Raw genomic sequence first — 21,697 nt, 5'->3', positions numbered from 1 at the left:
ATAGCGAATATCATAAAAAATAGACACCTTTATTCCATAAGGTCAATAAGATTTCACAAGAATTAAAAAATGACAAAGATATTTGAAGATCAACCGCATTGTCGCTAAACTGAAGATACTGAATGTTGTATGAATTATTTATCTCTGAAGGCAATTGGCAGAGGAAAAATTCCAGGAGAATCAAAAGAGAAAACAGGAGCTGAAATCCAAGAATCTTCAGATGCAGACCATAGATATTCTTCATGTGAGTACATTTTGCTCCCAATTACAGGAGCATGCAAAGGGGCATATGCCTTAAATTGTGCTCCCTCATTGCATAAATGAACTGCATGTTATCATCACACTTAGTTCTATGCAATTTTTCAAGAAGTTTTCACACATTTTAAAATACAGCAATTAATGTATAACTATCGTGCTACAAACCCACTTGTCTTCCAACAATTTTAAAATAAATTATTATCAATGCACAAGCAATATTTCAAATTCCTCAAAACAATTGTCCCCCTAAAAACTCTCCTTTCAACTTACACACATGGATGCATTTTTGTTTATTCATCAGGATTTAAATGGTAGGTCAAATGAGAAGCATTACATTTTTCAAGCGACGGTCCAGTGGGCCACCCCTCCTTTAGTTGTAAAAAGTTTTAATGACATTGTATGGCTGTCTACCTGAAGCAGTAAAATGTTGTACACCTTCGTACAGGCAGTCTAAAATGAAGGTCAGTCGTTACAGTTTATGTAATTACATTGTGCTAGATTACATCACAATAATCACATTGTGATTACTTTTTACCTCCGCATATCTTCACATCACAGCTTAGGTGTTGTAAGAGCAAAAATGTACATCAGTGTTTAAGATCCCCCAAAATGTAGACTACCCCAAACTTCACCTCATAAATTTCTCCCATAGATTAATCTTGCATGAAAAGGCACTCTTCCCAGCATCAATTCACCAGAGTAAAAAATTTAATAATTTAGCCCTGCTAACTGAGTTCTAGATCGAAGAAAGTTAAAGGGTTTTATTTAAAAGAAAATCAGAAATCAAGTGATACAGAATAAATGTTATGAAGGCTCAAATGCAGAATCATACCGAATGGAGAGGGTGGATCTGACTATCTTGTGCGCCCAGATTGTTTTGCTTTTGGATCACCCAGTTTTTTACCTTTTACTGTGAGGGAGCCTCATAGTCTGGGACTTACCCACAGTAAACTCATGGTAAAATGGACTGCCCATTGTTACTGCCGGTGCCACTGTGTTAAGGTAAGGCTGCTGCAATGCAGCAAGGGGAGGAGGCCCAGGGCTGGTTACATGTGCACATGCGTGTGCAATCATGTGAGGGCTGCGTGCGGAAGTCTCCTGTCGTGCGCAACTCAAGAACTGCACCCAGTTAGGCTGGCGCAGAAGGGACAATGCTGGATGGGTGGTGACCTGGAATAGGCCTTATGATGTGGGTGTACACGTGTAAGAGGTAGTCACTGTGCTTTACTGTCTTGACTGTAGTGACACTCCATTATATTCCAACTGGAAAGGCTGCCCTAGGTCGCAACTCCAGTTTCCTAGGGTCCACAGACTCCAGAGTCACACCAATGTACACTGTAACCTGTATGAAAAGAACACTGCTGTAGGTTACAAAAGCATATCTGTACTGTTTAGGGGTCATCCGGAAATGCCATCTTTCTCTGACTCATCTCAGGATAAGGGCCCAGGCTTTTATGACCCTGCTGGGCTGGATTAATTACTGTTCTCTCCAGCTGCAGAAACAGGGCCCTGCATCAATCAGCCAGCTGTCATTCCCTGCCAGGAACCGGGCCTGCCCCAGGCCACTCAGTGAGGAGGGGCTCCTTGGAAGAATTGATGGGGGAGGTCCTGGCAGGAATGTCAGGGAGGAGGAGAGCTGAGACTCTCAGAGCACATGTGGCAACTGACTCATTGACTATGTCATTTTGAGCTATCCCAGAAGACTGTACAGGAAGGTTGGAACAGAGGCAGAGAGGTGAAGAGCACATCAGGATAGGTCAAAGGCGTGACCCTGCTGGACATTTTTGCCCCCACTTAAAAGTTCTTGCATAGGGGAGAGAGCTCTCTCTTGGATGTGCTTTTCTGCAGACCACTGGAACTGAACAGGGCGACATGGACAAATGGAAGAAAGAACCCCCTGACTGCCCACTGGGGCAAGGATTTTTCCCCTGATTGATTCGAGACCCAATGGGGTACACCCCCCAGGACCAGGTAAGCTGGTCCCCTTACTTCCCTGAGAACCAGTTGAGTGAAAGCCTGGGCTTCTGCGCAAGGAGGATGCGCTGCCCAGACAGAGAGAGCCCCCCCAAATGGAAGGCTGATAGGGAGTCAGTAAGACAGGCTCCCTACCAAGATGGGAACCTTCGAGGCCAGGAGGCCTGAAGAAAGTGTTTCAGGTGGCAAGGGTTCACCACCAGGAGTGAAAGGAGACCAAGATCACCCAGACTGGCCCAAGGGCGCCGGGATACCTCTGAGGGAAAGTAGGTTACCTTTGATCTCTAGGGAGGACCGGGGACGAAGTGCGTGGGGCTCTGCCACTGATTTCCATGTGCTCCTGGGTTGGAGCAGGGCCCGGGGACTGCCCCTAAGAAGATGCAATGGCCGGGGAGCACAGTTGTATGTCCCCGGTGGGAGCTCCGTTGTGAGGCGTGCCGTCACGCCACCTCGATGTTGGTGGGAAGGGGCCTAGAACCCCATTCTTGTGCCCCTAACCAAGAAAATGAAGTCAGGAAGCAGTGTATTGTTCCCCGTGAAGGTGCCCTTGAGGCTGAGGCAAAATCTGGGAAGCGCCATCGCATTCCCCATGAAGAGGGTCCCTTCCCTAGGCCCAAGGCCAAAGTTAAATCTGGGGCGCACCGTTGCGCTCCCCATGAAGATGCTGCTGGGGGCCCAGAACCTCATCCCTGTGTCCTGTTGGCGAGATGGTGGAGTGCCGTCGCACTCCCCCACACATCTGGGAAGGCTGCCACCAGCACTGTATTTGCCCGCAGGAGAAGGCAGACACCGAGAAAGAGATGGGGGAGATCTGGCACACAACCCGTCGTGGCCTGCACCCTGTCCCTCTTTGCAAACGTCTTCACACCGGAGCAGGCAGACCAAAGTTGGAGCCGGCTCCCGTGGCAGCACCGCCAGGTGCTTGCCATGCAGGGAGCCAGCAGGAGTGGCCCGGGGGGCTCCTTGAGCCAGTCACCAACATCACTCATTGCACGTGGGGTGTCCAGCTGGGAATGGACACCCTGAAACAGGAGCATCCACCCCACTGCCAGGCTGCCAACGAAGGAGACAGTAGGAGAGCTGCTCATTGTATATGCACGGCACTCCAGGAGGAGCACCCCATACAGGGGTGGCTCCTCCACAGTGGTGGAGGAGCCTCACCCCCTGGCTAAGAGCAAGCAGCAGGAAAATAAACCAATACTTCAATATTGTTTTATTTTTCTGCAGTTGGCTCAGTCAACATGTGAAGGGAGGGGCAAGGCTGGGCCATGGGAGGTGGGGGGGGGGGATGAGGAATGGAGTGCACTAAGTGCACATATGTGTTTGGCCGGCCATCTTAGGCCAGCCAAATACAAATGTGCACTTAGGTTTCTCCAGCCTGACTTGAGAAACTGCATAGGCCCCAGGGTTGTGTCTGAGTGGCAGTCTGAGATGCTCAGAACAATCCTGATGCTGCTTTCACGCTAGGTTTAGCATGAAAGCCATGCCAGGATTGCTGGGGAGCATGTTCTGGTGTCCCATTGAATGTTGGGACACCAGAACAAGAAAGGAGCAATGAGTGAAACGGCAGGAGACAGTGGCGGCAGGAACGGAAAGTTTTTTTTTTTTTTTTAAAGTATTAATTGTCCCCCCATTCTCCCACTCCTCCCCTTGATATTTGCCGCAGCCACTGCTAGCCCATAGGGCCCGGTGGGGCTGGCCCGCAATAGAGACACTCATTTTGGCTTCGTGGTGGTCCTAGGAGAGCGGGGTCACCACCCAGACCTTGTGCAGGCCAAACAACTAATGACCCAACTTCCAGCAATCAAAAATTAAATTAAGTCCCAAATGAGCTGCAAAATCATAAAGAAATTGGGCAGCATCCATAGTAGGAAATCCTAAAAACAAATTGCACCTCCAAAACCAAGGGGTTCTTATATACAATTTTTGCAAAACACAGTGGTTCCCAACCTTTTGACTTCTGTGGACCCCCACTTTATCATTATTTGAACCCAGGGACCCCCCACTGACTCATTATTTGAATTTTTTTAATAGGACGGTGGGAGCCTTTCTAAATTTAACCAAAGCCACACCCTGTCCATACTATATTCTGCTTGATGCACCTGTACTGCTCCTACAAATCAATTGGAGGATACTACTTTAATTTTTAGCCTCCAATTTCAAATTCCTTGACATCTGAATTATACATTTGACCACTTTTTTATGTAGACTCTATTAATCTGTTAGTATCATTTAATTTTCAAAGCAGTCACACACATTCTAAGGAGGCTTTGCTGACCCCTATGGGTCCCAGAACCACGGATTGGAAGCCACTGGCATATCAGATTAGGAAAAGAGAAGACTCATTGTGGTATGATCACAAGTAACAATTCTTTGGGGAAATCAGAAAAGAACATATCACTATCTAAGTACATAATCACTAAACTATTTCAAATGCGCATCCAGCATCTTCCATGTTATTGCTATCCGGAGATGTTCTAACTAATATAAAACATTTCAACAATGATGCTTCACACAAATGAATAAGGCTAGGCCCAGTAAAAAAAAGACCACAGCGAAAAGGCATTGAAAAATGCAACAGTTGGGAACACTAGAAAGTTATTTGAAAACACCACAGTAAAACTCAATTACATCAGCTTGTCTTCGCTTCCATTCGCAGGGGAACAGGATGGGAGGATAAATAAAGAAATGGATGACAGGACAGAAAGGCGTTCTGCGGCATGCATAGAAAGAGGAATATGCCTTTCAGGATTGTTTTTGTGCAGGAACGGGCCCCCTTCCTGCACAAAAACACTCCTGGTTGCAAAGTAGGTACCTTGCACCATGGCAAAGGGCCTATGTTGGGGCAATGCAGTACACAGTACACCAGCGCTAGGAGACAGCAGAAATGCATCACATCTTAAAAGATAGGAACATATCTGCTGACTCCGTTTCACGCAATGCAGCACACTGGAGGCCTGATTTATTCAAAGTTAGCGCTGCCTTTATGTCATTTTTTTACGCAAATGGGGCGCAAACTTACAAAATCTAATTATATTTTGTAAATTTGCGCCACTTTTGCGTTAAAAAATTACGGCATTAACTTTTCATAAATCAGGCCCTGAGTGACAAAATGGTAAATCTGCCCACCGGTGTTTGTACTTCACATAAATAGAACAGCAGGAAACATTTCCTGCAAAATAGCTTCTCTCTGGAGAACATAAGAGTTACAATTCTCTCACTGTTCATATATTATGTCGTGCTTATGTCACCTTTTACCATGTGTTGCTTGACATTTACAGTGTTTTTATAGCTGCTTGCTTTAACACTGCAAAAATCCTTAATTTTTAGGGTCGAGCCTGCGTTGCATGCGCTTGCGCATGCATTTCGCTTGCGAGACACTGTAGTAGTTAGAAAAGGGCTGGGAGCCCCGTCTATGTCACGTCAGTGTCTTTCATTGGTTCGTGGGCTTGCCTGTTAAAATCTGCTTTCTTTCATTAGTGGAAGGCATGCATGTGTCACGCCTTTTCAGTGGTTAGCCCTCCTGGAGTGCAGCAACCAAGCACTGAAAACATGCGAGGCTCGCTGTTTTCCGTCTGGTTTGTGGACTACTTTTTCTCTTTTTTCGCAGCGCGATCTAGCTTGGCAGAAGTTGAGCGCTTTCCATCACATCGACCTTATTACATAGCTAATTGCACTTTTGCCGGTTACGTAGATAATTGCCCTTTTGCCGATAGGTTTCACTACGAGTGAACTGTAGCAGCGCGATCGCCCACTTTTTTTTCCATTTAATGTGGCAAGAAAAGTCCAGTTGGGAGTTTACAACTGCTAATAGCTCTAACTCGGAGAAATGCAAGACCCGTTGCATTGCAAATGCTTGTTACCTTTTGTGCCCGTATGGTGTTGTGAGACTTAATCCAGGGCAGAATGGGGTAGAGCTCACCTGCACTCCCCAGTTCAGCACCCCTTCGAGTTGTGACATCATCAGCCAGCCGTGTTTTATGCGGGTGAATAAGGGAAGGCAGGGTACTGTTACTGAGGCACATAAAAAGCACCTCTGGCTCTAGTAAAAGGAATAGAGCACGCCTCTGTTGAGGGGGCCTCAGGCTAGGTCTAGGAAGCAGCGGGCGGTCGGGAACGGCCTGCAGAGATGCAGTGACCACTGGGCCACATCTGAAGTCTTGAAAAAAGCTGACCAACCCACGTCCCAGATCCCAGGTCCTAAGAAGAAATACCTCTGACGTCAGAACGACATGGGTAGCGGAAGTGACATCATGACCAAAATGGCATCACGGGGTTGATCTCTTGCCACCGAACAATGTTTGCAGCTAAACTGCAAAGTGAAAGGCTGACTTCATGACAAAAGAGACTAGGGGCAGGAGAGGAGGTGCACGTGCCAGTTAAGGGGAGCAAGTGCTATTTCCCGGTGACTTCGGACTCTCTCCTTTGTCGCCTTTGTCTTGAGCAGCCCTATTCATTTACTTCCCTTTCAATATGTATTTTGCTTTTTCCCACAAAGCGCGTGGCTTAATCTCCCAGCGCATTGTTTCGCGCCTTCCCTTTATTAGATTTTAGCGCAGGAAGCAGCCTTGTGCTGCAGCCGTGATGCCAGCCCGGAAGGAAGCATTATTTAAAGTCAGCCCCGCCGTGACGCATTCCGCAGATTTTAATAAAAAAACGAAACTCAATTGGGCCTTTATCTGTTCGGGGCTTTAGAAATGCCAGGTGAGCAGGAAAGAAAAACAGGATTGCTTATAATGAAAAAACGAAAAATCAATGTAATGGATTATTTGGTAATGTAGACGGACACCCCCTAGGATATGCATTGTTTGCCTTTATTCATTAACCCATTCTTTACCAAGAACCGTTGAAATATAGTAATACATGCTAACATTTTAAAGCATGTTCACAAGACCGCCAGGGTCGCAGTGGCAGTCTGACTGACACATTACTACTGTAGCGGTTGCTCCACGGTCGGACCGCCAGCACCACCATTTTCCCTCCACAGGAGGGGCTGGCGGTCCTAATCCGCTAGGGCAGCTCTGCATGCAACGCCGCCCTGGGGATTACAACCCCCGTCTCCGCCAGCTTTTACATGGCAGTAGCACCGCCATGTAAAGGCTGGTAGAGATAGGGTGTAGAGGATCCCCGGGGGCCCATGCACTTTGCATGGGCAGTGGAGGGGCCCCCATGGCCAGCCCAACGCGCAATTCACTGCGTCATTGTTGAGGATACAGTTGATGAGGGACTTGTGATGCGAATGCCTGCGTTGAGGATGCAGGAGGTTGGGTGCTGCAATGCGAGGTCCTATGTCAGGGATGTGACACGCAGCAACGGGTCCGATGGAGCTGCGAGGTGATGCATCATGCTGCTTCGGTTCTGCTCACAGAACAACAGCTGGGCTAACAGAGCACCTTCAGGCCCACTTTCAAGGTCCAGGACTGGGTGGCACAACTAGGGGGTGGGGGGGCTCACATTAAACAGAGTTCAGGTGCAAGGTTCAAGGTGGTTGGAGCCTTTTCTGTCTCTGTAGCTCTGATCAGGAGGCCAGCCTGAAGTCACTCTGGTGGTCCTGGGATGAAGATGCAGAATCAGTCCTTCTCACTCAGGCAACAGGGCAATAGAGTAGCAGTCCTTCTTGAAGAGCATCAATGCAGTGCTTTTGAGCCTTCCACAGGTTCACAGGTGTATTGAAGAGTTGGGTCTGATGGTCCAATATTTATACTTGGTGACAACTTTGAAGTAGGAGCAGGTTCTAGAGGCTTCCATCCCCAGAGGTGCTTGTAACTTCCTGCCCTGGCCCTGCATGTCTGGGGTCACAAAAAACTAGTGTCACACCCTTTGTGAGTGTGCTCAGGCAGAGCCTTTGTGATGTGCAAGTGTGTTAGGTGACAGCTCAGCCCCCTATCAAGTCAGTGATGGCCCATCCTGCCAACAAATATTTTCCCTTTGTCTCACTGTCCGGGAGCAATACATAAAGGCCAACTGCCAACTACGTTTACTCATGTGAACCAGGATTCAGGCTGCAGGCACCAAATTGTTAGGACAACAAAATGCCAACTTTCTAAAAGTGGTATTTTCAGAATTGTGACTGAACCATTTACCATTAAAGGGGGTTTTAAATTCCAATTCTTTAGACATCAAATTTGGCATTCCCACCTGCTCCCAACTGAAAGTTAACCCTCAATAAATGTAATAAGGGAACCCAATGTTATCCTATGTGAAATGTAGGCCTCACAGTACTGAAAACCGAAATTAGGAGTTTTTCACTACTAGGACATGTATAACGTAAAAGTACATGTCTGCACTCTGCCATGTGGGCTGCATATGACCTACCTAAAGGGATACTGTTATGTATTCAAAAGTGAGGTTTGGGTTTATATTGGGTAGGTCAAAATGGCAGTTGAAAACTGCACACACAGGGCCTGATTCTAACTTTGGAGGACGGTGCTAAACCGTCCCAAAAGTGGCGGATATACCACCTACCGTATTACGAGTCCATTATATCCTATGGAACTCGTAATACGGTAGGTGGTATATCCGCCACTTTTGGGACGGTTTAACACCGTCCTCCAAAGTTAGAATCAGGCCCACAGTCTGCAATGGCAGGCCTGAGACCTGTTTGAAGGGCTACTTAAGTGGGCGGCACAATCAGTGCTGCAGGCCCACTAGTAGCATTTAATTTACAGGTCCCAGGCACATGTAGTACCACTTTACTAGGGACCTTTGAGTAAATTAATTGGCTGCCTATCCCCTGTCGTCCCCATTACTGCTTGCCACATACTTGCAACTTCAATTATACCAGCCATTTGGCTTGTTCCACAACCTCATTAGACTGAGAGTTATAACGTGAAGTCCTAATGTGCTTGATAACACTCCTCTGCAAAAGTTCCTGCAACTCCTGCAACAATAATTGCACGTCATTGGTAAATACAACCACCATCCTCACACCACGTCTCTCCCACTCTACTTAGATCAATAATAGAACCATTGAAGTCCAAACAATGTTATTCCATGGTGCACCTATATCTTCTAATCCCTGCAACTGACCTCCATTCACATCCCAATTTTTATGCTCTCCTTACAATGGGAACCATTTCAATCCCCTAGCCCCATAACTTCTGCTTTGGACACCTCTTGGTCTGAGGCTGCCTTGGTTGTCCTACATGTGCCACCTCTATTGATCAGTTTCTAACCTCAAGCAGTGGCACGCACCTCTTGCCTTGCACCACCACCCCATTCTCTGCCAACAATAGCTTGGAATTTAACTTACAGAATGGCTAGGGTGAGGGTTTAATAATCCTTTCGCTTTTCTAATACACATCATGTGAAAGTCCTCATTCCTGTGTTCTCCATCAGTCAATTTGGTCTTCATGAACTGAGCTAGAAAAGTGGTTGAAAAAGCTTACAGTTTGTCAACCTATTAGCTCTTAGCAAATTGGGTGATGTTTAGACCAGCAGGCACTGGTCATGCTGCATGGGTGATGAGACAGACTGGTCAGCAGCCTCCCGGTTAGAGGGGTGCACTCTGCCAGGTGTCTCAATAAAGGATGATCAAGACATGTTCCTTTGAGACACCGCTGAGCAGTATATCAGTGCCAGAATGCTTCTGAGACCTGAAAAGAAAACCCCAGCAGCCTCTTTCTCTCTAGAGGTTTCTTCTGAAAGTTTCCTATATGATCTTCCCACTCAGAGTGAAAGTCATTCCAGAGCAGAACCTTGAAGAGGAAGGAAAGATCCCTCCCATAAACACAATGGTTACATCACAGAGCAAGGTTCTACTAGAATCCCTGACCTAAGCAACCTGTTGGAGCATCCTGAGCTCATTTTGTGCGTATAAATAGGTATTATCTGCCTGGCATATGGTGCTTTTAGGTGATCTGGTTGGCTGTGGTTTGGTCTCGTGTGTCCCAGCCGTCCTGGTTACATGGCCTGTAGAGCATCCTTGTTGACTCCCTCAGTATACCTGGGAGTTGGGGGCGGGGTAGCACTGGGTATCCCCAAGCTTTACCTTGTGCTGGGTGGCCCAGCAGGCCCCACAGGACGCTGGGGGCTTCAGGTCTTCTATTCTTTTGGTAGTCTTTACAAGACCTGGAAATGGAAACACCAACCCCAAACTCCTAACAGTGACACAGTTGGTACAAGAATTTGCACCAAACGACTGTGCACGGCCAGCAGGATAGGCCTGATTTAGTGAGCACATGATTGGAAGAAGGGGCTTGATTTTACTATTTAATTCTTGCTTTATTATGCATTGTGACTTAGAGCTAGAGCTGGACCTCGTATAATGCATTGGTCAGTTAGTAGCCAATAAGGAAGCAGCAATTGCAATGGTCTAGGGTTGTGAGCTTTGCTAGGTCTAGGCTGGCCTCTAACTTTGCATTTTCTTATGAAATGTCTTATAGAACCGAGATGTTGCATGTCTGTGCATGCTGCTGAAAGTACTTTCAGATTACAGAGACAGGTTGCAACTAATCCTGTAACTTGTGTTTATTTAGCACGTTCTAGGGTTTTAATTTTTAATTTTGAGATGGTATACCTATGTGATGCATCTATAAACTTGAGCCCCCAGCAACAGTAACTCTTCTATTCGGTCCTTAGCGAAAAGCAGGGTTTGTCATTACGCCACTCTTTGTAGCTCTATTGAGATATCTCTGCATCTGGCATTTAACAAACCTACTCTCCCTCTGATGTTCTGCGTTATGACAGATTACCATGCTTCCACTAAGAAACATGGTGGCATAAAGTCAACCTGCTGCACTCCTGAGGTCAGGAAATTGAACACAGACACATTCTCATTGATGCAATGAAACACTCTAATGGTATATATACATTTTTTATCCTAACAGGGATCAGAGGGACCTACACCTCCTTCTATGACCCACTCTCAACCAATCACTGCACAAGACTACAAGTCTATCGGACACCATGACCCCCGGAATACGGAGGCTCCAGATCGCCTGTGTATGTCAGAACCAGTGGGGCAGGGTAAGAATTGGAACTCAGTGAAATTTACAAAAAACGTATTGAAGTTTAATAATTGTCTATACTACATTAAAGCTAAAGTATCGGTAGACTTCCTAACTGTGATGCTGATGTAACATTTTCCTCCACCCCATACCTTATGAAAAAGTAGACATTTATATTTGCCTGATAAGTATAAAATCAATTGGAAAAGAATTTGACTTGCAAACAAGTGCAAGCACGTTTTCATACTTCAGAGGAATCAAGCACTTCACTGAGGTCGATGGACCTTTTGACCCAGAAAGAAATGTGGTGAACCATCAACAAATGACCATGGAAGGAAAACTCCAATCAGGAATAAAATTCAAAGCGTTATTTTTCAACCGCAAAGTTAGTGGTATGAAGACAATGCATACAATCACTATTTGCTGCCCAAAGTGGCGAAACAAGAAATCAGACATATAATTAATGAAATTATCTGAGATACAGAAACATATCTCTGGGAAGATTGTATCAACATTTGTCAAGTTCAGTTAAACAGGGTACGCAAATTTGGCCTGGACACAGGTTGTCCCTACAGCTAACCAAATTAGGAAATGCATATGAGGGGACAAACACATGCGGTCAAAAATACAAAAGAAGACAAAAATAATTTAAGGAAAATATATCTTGTACTACAGAATACCAGTTAGAAAATAAAACAAATGAGTGTCAGCTTGGTAGATTCTTTTATAGAAAATGGCACATGTCCAGGGGCAAGCAGCTGAGAGAGGTATACCTCTCCAAGGGGCAGCATTCAGATTCCTCATCAGCAAAGCATCTGGATCAGCAGCAAAGTTCAGTCAGAAGTGTCATCAGGAAAGGTGTAGAAAGAACTGACAGTCTGAAGAGGGTCTGGGGAACTGAGCTAAACTTACAAAGCCCATCCCTAATATAAAACTCATAAATCAAATGTATTTGTTGGTTTAATGGCATCATGTCACTCAAAAGGGGCATCGACCAATCAAAATATTAGTAAAACTTCAGGTTGCAACAGTCCAACAATTTCCCATGTCTGTCATTAGATCATCTCCTCTTTCCGTGTGACTTCAAACAGTTGAAACAATTCTATTCCTTTGCTACAGTTAGTTGGGTTCCCAGGTTTTACTATGGGATCGTCTCAGTTCCGTGTGAGTCCATGTACTTATAGCAGCAATTTATTTTACGTTAAGTCCACAGGCCTGGATGTTCCTCTCCAAGGTCACTAGAATAAACCTATTGCTACCTGCAAAGCTTCTAGTAAGAACAGAACCTAGAGAAAAACTCACATTAAAAAGAATAATGATTCATCACTTTTACATTACGGCAAAATATGAACTCTGCAGGCCTAAGTTATGCTAACACATGAAAAATCAATTGCATTACAGTAAATCATTGCAATTTAATAAAACATGTAAAATATAAACGTATTAATTAATAATATCAATAATTCATTAGCATGAGCAAAACATTTTACTTTAAATGATAACTTTGCCGGTACATTTTGTGGCAGAGAAGTGCAATTGTTTCATTTTTGCACATAACTGTAAACTAATTAATCACATGTTAAACATTAGACAATACATTTGTTTTGATACTAGCAATTAGTCTAGAGTCTAAAATATATTGTAACATTATTTTTATTTCACTAACTTATTGTTTAATAGGAAGGCACAATTGTGACCACCAACAAATGAAAAGATAAGCACATTTAAAACGCGTCAGAGCAGTTATCTATGTTAGGTTGACAAACATGAAGCATAAATCGTCACCTTCTGCTGAGCCTGGGTCAGTAAAAGCATTACTAAATTTTACACTTCAACCGAAGTATTCAGCATATTTCGTAGCATGCGTGAATGTGTATGTGTGTGTGCATGTACATGTTTGTGAGTTTCTAAAATAGTTTCGGGAACTTTCTCTTTTAACTACCGATTTTGATTCTCGGTGATCTTAATAACTTGTTTTGATATAGCACTACATATTGCAGTTTTTTGCTTTCTCTTAGCTCTAAATAATTGTGTTGCTATTTAATGCTATTCAGTGTATTGACATCACCAGGACAGAAGGTTAAGTTAGTTATACTGAGATTTGAATTCAAGGCCTATAGGTCATAACTGATTTTAGCACTCTGAGCTATCATGCTGATTGCACTTACATGAAATGACTCTAAATGAGAATCAGTTCATTTAGTCACTAGTTATCCTGAAATCCGACCATATAGGCTATCACGGTTTACCTCTCAAGTTCTTCCATGGAAAGATAACAAAGGTTATACATAGGCTGGTTGATAAAAAGCAATAAGAGGACGTTCACACGTCATATTACCAAATTCATAAATAAGAGAATGTTTATTGTGGTCTGTATGTATCTGTTTAGACAGAATTGGTTTTAGTATGCAGAATATTCTGAATTACATTATGGTAAGTAGCAGGGCACATCAAAAGCTGGGCCTCAGTATCCTCTTAATTTATCCCTTTCATTATGCAATAGATGAGCATAGATTTTATGAGATTGAGGTGGTCATTCTGACTTTGGTGGTCTTTTCCGAAGACCGCCTTGTAAGCTGGTGTCGAAAGACCACAAGTGATTGCGGCCTGAAGACTGCCAAATTAGGAGTCACCAACACAGCACCGCCAAAAAATTACCAAAAAAATAACACCGTCGCCTAAACGCCTCCCCTCCCAGAGCCAAAGTCCCCCCTCCCAATCCCAAACAGAGACATGCCACTTCCAAAACCAAGCCACCCCCACCCGCACCCCCCCAAACCCCTGAGGTGCCTGCATTACCAATTATTGCCCCTATGACGTGGAGGCTTATTTGCTGTCAGGAGTCAAGTTGGGGCCATGATGTCTGGACAATGTGTCCTGCAATTCTGAACATTGGACTTGCCATTTGGCACATTTTGTAGAGAGTTTATTTTTATTGTCTTGGTTACAAAAACATCTGCCCACATTCCTGTGCTTGGAAAGTTGAGATGCTTGTCCTGGTTTCCTTCTACATGGTGGTGTGACATCTGTGTGCAACGGTGTTTGTGGTCTGTTTATGGGTTGTGTCTGTCTTGTTGCATGCGCTGGGTAGATGGGTTGTGCCATTTGCATGTTGTTATCTGCCTGACTGCTTGCTCGTGGGATTGTATGAGGTGTTGTGTGCGTCCTTGTGTATGGTGCTGCATCTGTGGATTTCCGTGTATGTTGCTTGTACGTGATGTGTCACCTGTGTCGTTGTTTGGATGTTTGTTCACTGATATTGATTGTGTGTCATTGCTACATACAGTTTTTGTGTGGTGTTTCACAATGTGCCTGTCTATGCCTGCGTTGAGGTGTTTGCAGTCAAGATGTTGTGTGGTTATGGGGTGTTGTGTTTAGATGTGTGTGAATGTGATGGTGGTGTTTGTGTGTGTTGTGCTGTATGTTTGTGACCTGTCTGCTTGGCTTTGTGAGGGTATTGGGTACTTGGCATTTATGTATTTTGTGTGTGCGCGTGTGTGTGTGGATGTGTGTGCTACTACGGTGCGTTTGTATGCATATGTGCGTGGTCTTCGCTGTCCGTGCCGTGAATGTGTGTTATGTGTGGGTGTGTATCACTTCCATTTTCTCCACTCTGTGCTAGGTGTACTTATGGTTGTCGTCTTCGTCTTTGTCGCTGGCCCTGAAGGTGTATGGCGAGATACAATGCTGGGAAGACTAGCAGTTTGTTTGCCATGGCGGCCACGGACACGTCTGTGTGCCTGGACGTGGGTGTCTTATTTTGTACTTTCTGTTTCCGCCAAGAGTTTCATCACAGCCAGCCCGCCCCGGATATCCTGGCGGTCTGGTTACTTGGGATATAGTGGGCTGGACATTGGTTCCCGCCAGCCTTAAGTTGGTTACAACTGCCGGATGCTGCTCGTCGGTGGTGGTACTGTCAGTGAGTTGTCTGTGTTGCGTTGGGTTCACTGCCTTACTCGTTATGTGTCGGTCTGCACCGCCACTCTGGCGGCGGTCACAACACCGCCGCCGGCGTGGGGGACAGGTTACCGCCAAAGTCAGAATGGCCACCTGAATGTTTAATCTTCATTAGAATACTATATGTATGCAATACAACACTATTGATGTATTCAGAGTTCAAAGATAGTATATTATTAAGTGAGGTGGGTGACTACCCAGCTCAAGCAGTAATCAAAGCTCTCATCAGGGTGAACTCTTCGAGTCACTAAGTTAACCTCAGCTTCATCCCCTCGTATCTATGGTAAAGAGCAGACAGGCTTAATGAAAGCAGTGTGTAAAATATTTATGCAGTACTAACACAGTAATAAAGTAAAAATGCACAACAATAAAAATCCCAAACAAAATTCGAAAAATATAGGTACATTTAATAAACTAAAGTACACCAACATCCCAAAAATCCAATAAGGAGAACCAGAGATAGGATTTTTTTAAACGCTTTAAGTAGAAATAGCATTAAAAAGCATAACGTGCCAATGATAGTTTGTGTAGATTGGGGCTTAGGCACAATTTGACACAGATGCAAAGGACTGCGGGTCAGATACACCAACTAGGTTCATCCTGTTCAAAGATTTTACCTCTGACCTTAGTTTCTTTAAGTCCTAATCCACCACAGGAGTACACTTTAAAAGCTCCACGGGACCTCATGAAGAGCACGTAGATGGCAACAGATGAGTCCAGGTCAGCTTCCATTGTCACTGATCAACTGGGCAGTTGCAGGAAAGGCCTTGTGTAGCATGTTATATCTCTCTAGCTTGAACAGGAGGACAGCATTTTAACCTAGGGAGTCCCATTCTCTGTCCTGGGTGCAAGAGGGAACAGTTTCAGTCCTTTGGCCTCCTCTCAGATCATAGACAGTAGGTCCAGTCCTCTTCTGTTCTTCCCCAGGTCCAGGAGTGTTCTGAAGTGGGTGCCTGGAGATGCCACATTTATGCTTGGCACAATCTAGCTGCCAGGAATGAGTCCTAGGCATGTCCTAATTAATGGTTTAAAAGTTCACAGGGCCAACCATAGCCACTTTGAGCATTTTCAATATGGCAAATGTCTTCAGCCACATTGAACATGAGGGCTAGGTGGATGGGTAGGGAGTGTCCTAAATTACTCATAGTGTCCTCTCACATCTAACACCAAACTTTAGTTTAAGGCAGTCATTATGCCCACAACAAACCCAGGCAGAAGTTTGATAGATCAAACATAGAGGTTTCCAGACACCAAATTTGGGTACACAGGTAATTGTCTTGCCATCCTATTGTCTATGTTTCAAGTGTTCCCCATGACATATGAAAACCCAGCAGACCTGTCAAGCAGTATTTGACACTCAAGCAGGATTTGACACTGTAATGTCAAAAAGGATGCTCATAGGCCCCTCCCTGCATATTCAGTGAGGTTCCGAGGACTCATCTCTGCCCATTCAGGTCCGCCTATTGTTTGCTCCTACTCTGATGCTAATCCCTGGCTGAGAGAAGTTTGAGAGCAAATGCAAATTAGCTCTAGGGATTTTACCCTCAAGGGGCCATATGACTATAGTTGGAGTCAACATGGTGCATTCCCTCTTACTAGTCCCATGATCCCCCAACCATTATATCTGCAAATCAATCTGTAATAATTGTTAAAAAAGTAATTATAACTTGATCTTTATGCTCAATGCATAGCATTTGCATATTTCTATGTCACTGAGATTGCTGTGTGCATACATGTTCTCTTCATTTACTCAGGACCCTATTTAGAGTTTGGCAGATAGGGTGGTTGACGTAAATGTGACAGAGTACCTTATCCATCAGACTGTCAGTTCTCTCACTCTGTTTTAAGTCTAGTGAACTATTATGTTTCCACTGGCAGATCCTTTGCTGGCTGCACCGGAGGCAACCTTTGACCAACAGCTCGTCTGACATTGGGCCTTTTTTCGTGTGGAACTGCAAGAGAAAGCCTGGCAGTCCTGAACAGGAAAACAGATAAACTAACCCACCACACTCCCCCTTAACTTGTTGCAGGATATTTATTTTTTGTTTTTCAAAAACAAACTGACTCTTTAGGAGTTTGTTTTTAAAATACTTCTCCAAACTTTAGAGTCAGGTCTCATATTTGCCCTTTGCCTAATATACGTACCTGTGTCTCAATTCATAGAGGGAGTTTGAAAGCTGGATTTACTGATTTCCCTATGCGTTGTGCTTTCTCAGAGGGAAGAGGTGTCAAGGTCAGAGGAGGATTCCTCCACATGGTGCTGAAGGCTTTACATTAGCGCTCACTTAGCCTAGCGCTGCTTGGGCGGGACTATTAACCTAATTTATCTAACTTTGTTTTCTCCAATGACTAGCTCATGAGCTACTGGTAGCTCACTGGCTATCTAGAAGTAGCTCTTCTCAGTGCAGCCTAGCCTACTAAAGAAGAAACATTTGTTATGTTATGTTATTAACACTTAATATAGCGCAGCAAATCACCCCCAAAGGGGTATCTTCGCTCTGGAGGGAAAATGTAGGTAGAAAAGGAGAGATAGAGACTTATGTTATGTTGCTTGGGTGAATTAATATGTGAATAACAAAATTGAAAATAAACTTTCAAGATAAAATGTGTGTATTCTCATAAGCTTATGTTCAGACAAAAAATGCTGAGTATCCAAAATATACATAAAGCTTATACTTGAGTTATAAATCATACTGAGCTAGGAAGAAGTATTACTAATATTAACTTGATGCCAAGGGCCTTGCACCTATGGCTGTCATGTATTACCCACGCAGAGGCGTTCCATATTGACAAAGCCTTTTTTTACATTTACTGCTGGCAACCATGCTTGATGAACTGAAGTGATCATTGCTCATAATCTTGCATAGGGTGGACACTAATGTTATCTTACCTGATGTGGTCACTATTACCACACATATAAGTTTCATTGACTATAAGTAGCTCCTATGACAGGAATGGTTGGAGACCCCTGGTCTAGCTGGTTGCGCTGGTGAGTTCCTTATGCTTTTGGTCCGACAAAAGCTAGAACTTATGTTTTGGACATCTTCAGAATGTGTGGAGGCTGCCAGGCATGGAAGTTCACTGTGTCACTCCAAGATTTCGAGACCATGTCAAAACTATTTTACAAGACGTTGGCAGTACTATCCTTCTAATGATATAGTAGTGAGGGTGTGCAAGATTGAAAGGTATCATAGAGCAATGCAAAGTACCTTATTGGTGTGTACACGTCAATGAGATTTGCCAAGGTAGTGGTTTTGTATGGAGCCTTTCCAGCCTGTATCTATGAAACGCTGCATTTTCTCGTTGTTGTCCTCTTTGATGAAGTGCAAGCACCACACAGGGCCTGGTTTAGAGTTTGGTGGATGGGGTTCCTCTGGCACAAACGTGATGGATATCCCGCCCACCATAATACGATTCCGTTATATCCAATGGAAATTGTAGTACTTAAAACTGAATATCCGTCACCTTTGTGATGGGGTAACCCGTCCGCCAAACTCGAAATGAGGCCAATCGTGCTTTGCCTCCTCCTAACAGATGTATGTTGCCCATGTCTAGCACAGCTCCATTCAACCACAACACCACACAGCTCTATGAAGCTAGAGCTCCAAGTAAATATCTGTTGCACCCTTCTTTGGCGTATGTTAAAACCCACTATAGCAATAGGATGTCCCTAGGCTTATGGTTATTTGTAATACTTCATGCACTTTATGGTGAAGAATAAAAGGGTGCACACCAATTTACAAACAGAAAAACACAGGGAGGACTATCTTTAGACCCTTGCTGACTAGTAATTTGTTAGACAAAAAAGCTTCAGACCAAATCAATATAGCAACCACTATTATTTAACTAACAAAGTGGCATTTTTGTGTGCCAGTTGGGTCAAGGTGATGGTGACGTTAAGTGTCACTTTATCCATATGTATTGCTACAAAAACACCTGCTTGCTTTTTGTAATGATCACATTCACTGTGTGTGTGTGGGGGGTTCTCTTTGAGTTGTCATATTACATAGGATAAACTTCCTGTAACTTTACCATATATGCTTATTTCATACTATTCTTCAATAAAACAATGTCAGTTTGGGGGGTGGTGAATGCCTGTATCTCAGAGGGGCTTGGCCAATATTCAGATTGGGCAGCTGATATTCTTTTCTTTTTGCGTTAGCCAAGACCTTTTGATTTTTACTCAAATTCTACATACATAATACTTAATTAAAAGGGATTTCAGCCACCTCTCTTCATCCATTGGTCTGTTATTTACATTTTGCTTCCACCCTCTCCAGCATACCACATGGGGTAGTGGGTGAGCCTACTTAAGCCACTATTTAACTTCACTTTGAGTGACTGCATTTTGTTCTCTAACAGTGAGCACATCCGCACACCAGGTAGTTCCCTTCAGTGCCAGTGTTTTTGTTTTTACATTATGATTACTTTGGTGTTTCATATGTGTTCCGAGCCTGATGAGACAGCCGGATCCTCCGGATGTACAGGGCACATTCCAACTTTATCAGATCCTGTCTCCTGCCAGTGCTGGTGCAAATTAATTTTGGAGTGAGCCTTTTGAAAGACAATAGTAATACAGACAGCAGCTCACACTAACTCTGAATATAAGCTCATGAGTGTGCCTTATCATTCGACCCCATCTGTTTGTCTTTCTTTCCTTACTACTCCTCTTGCTTTACCTTATTGCTTTCTTTCTTTCCTTCTTTCTTTCTTTTATTCCCTTCTTTTGGCTTGTTTTTATTTTTCTTCTTTCCTTCTTCTTTCTCCCTCACCTCCCTTTCTTTTTTCCTTTCTTCTTTTCTCGTTTTTTCTTCTTTCTTTCATTGCCTTTTTCCTTACCTCTTTCTTGCCTTTTTTTCTTCTTTCTTTTTTCCTTCCTGGGTTCTTTCCTTGTTTTTTCTTTCTTTCTTTCTTTCCTTGCCTTCTTTCTTTTTCTTGCCCTTTCCATGCCATTTTCCTTCCTTTTTCTTTTTCTCTCCTTCTGTCTCGTCTTCTTTAGTTTTCCTTCCTTTTTCCTTGCCTTTTTTGTGTCCTGCTTTCTTTCTTTTTTGTTTCTTTTTCTTTCTCTTTTATTCTTTCTTTCTTTCCTTTCTCTTTCTTCTTTTTATCCTTTCTTTCTATTACTCTTTCATGCCTTTCTTCTCTCTTATCCTTTCCTTATTTCTTTTCTGCCTTCTTTCTCTCTTGTCTTCTTTCTCAAAGGCAAGAGGCTGGCAGCCAATGCCTGACAAGTTGGCTTTTTTAGATGTGTCTTAATCAGGACCTTTTGATGCGAATAAAATTATGCGCATAACATAGTTATTTATGGGGGTTTGAGACAGACTTCACCCATTAGTCTGTTGTGGTGTCATTCACATTTTTCTTCCACCCACTCAAGCATTCATCAAGGGACAGTGCGTCAGCCCACTTCATCCAATGGCTGACTTCACTATGAGTTATGTTACACTCCCCTTTCACAACGAGTACATCCACACATAAAGTAGTCCCCATCAATGCCAGGGAGCACCATGGTAGTGTGTGTTTAGAGACAACAAAACATTTTTTGGCTTCGCCGTTGTTGTTTTTTTTCTTTCTTTTAGATTGGTGAAGGCCTGGCAGCTTCACAAACTAAACACATTTTACAAAAAAACATAATAAAAGAAGAATTACCAAAAGGCTGGCAACCAACGCTACGCCGGTTGGCTTTGCCAATGCTTCTTTACCATACACTCTTAATAATATGAGTTTGCAAGACTTTGAATCACTGTTTGATGAAAACTTCTCCTTTTTGTCATCTCTTGGGTGGACAAGGACATTTTCTCCCTGGGGCTGGAGGGCTGTAAGATACCAACAGCAGTGTTAGTAATTTTTCTTTGGAATGTGCTTTGTTCAAACAATGGGCTTGTTCTTTACCTAATGTTTGATCGTATAGCGAGTCGGCTGAAACTGCGAGTTTCTAAGAGGATTTGGAAGCGAGAGCTTTCGGATTACATTCTGGCATTATGTTGGTAATAGCTCCAGATCCCTGTGCTGTCTGCTGGTACCAACAAAGATATTGACAAAAGCATCACGATACAGATTGCGAGTATTGTTTGTGCAAAGAGCAAAAAACAAACCTCCGCCTTTGTCTGTGTGTTATGGTTTGATGTCGTATTGTACTGATGTTTCTGGGGGGGCTTTAATGTTTCTTCCCATCCTTTGTCCTCGGTTGTGTACTTTGTGTAAAAGCTCCTCGGTTCCTGCGTTTTTTGCTCAAAATCAATTTTGCCTAAAACTGCGACCCCCTGTGCCCGCGTTTTTTAAACTCTGTGAAATACTAAAGCCATTTTTGTCCGATTGTATTGATCCACGTCCTGTGTTTGCACCAAGTCGCAGGTTCGACAGCGCAATCAAAGGTCGTGCAGTGCCATTTCCTGGCATTATCTCAGGTGTTCAAGCGGCATACGGAGTCAGCCCACTACACCTGTGATTTGGGGAAATTAAACTAGTGAAAAGGCTAATTTTTATTGTAATTAAAAGAGGTAAATTGAAATGTTGGACCAAAGTGTCTTTCAGTCCCCCTGGCTCATGTACAAGTGACT

General features: G+C 43.9%; 1 protein-coding gene across 1 annotated transcript in view; it reads left to right on the top strand.

Moving 5' to 3' along the window:
- The window catches only part of NEK11 (NIMA related kinase 11), a 613,419-nt gene that overhangs the window by 410,875 nt on the left and 180,847 nt on the right, over positions 1-21,697 (top strand). Inside the window, exons 11-12 of the mRNA XM_069211923.1 lie at positions 151-244; positions 11,061-11,199. Coding sequence (XP_069068024.1) covers positions 151-244; positions 11,061-11,199 — 233 coding nt within the window. The remainder of the gene's footprint in view (positions 1-150; positions 245-11,060; positions 11,200-21,697) is intronic.

This window comes from Pleurodeles waltl, chromosome 10 (assembly GCF_031143425.1).
Source record: "Pleurodeles waltl isolate 20211129_DDA chromosome 10, aPleWal1.hap1.20221129, whole genome shotgun sequence".
Classification (NCBI taxonomy): Eukaryota; Metazoa; Chordata; class Amphibia; order Caudata; family Salamandridae; genus Pleurodeles; species Pleurodeles waltl.
This window is presented reverse-complemented; position numbering and strand designations above follow the sequence as displayed.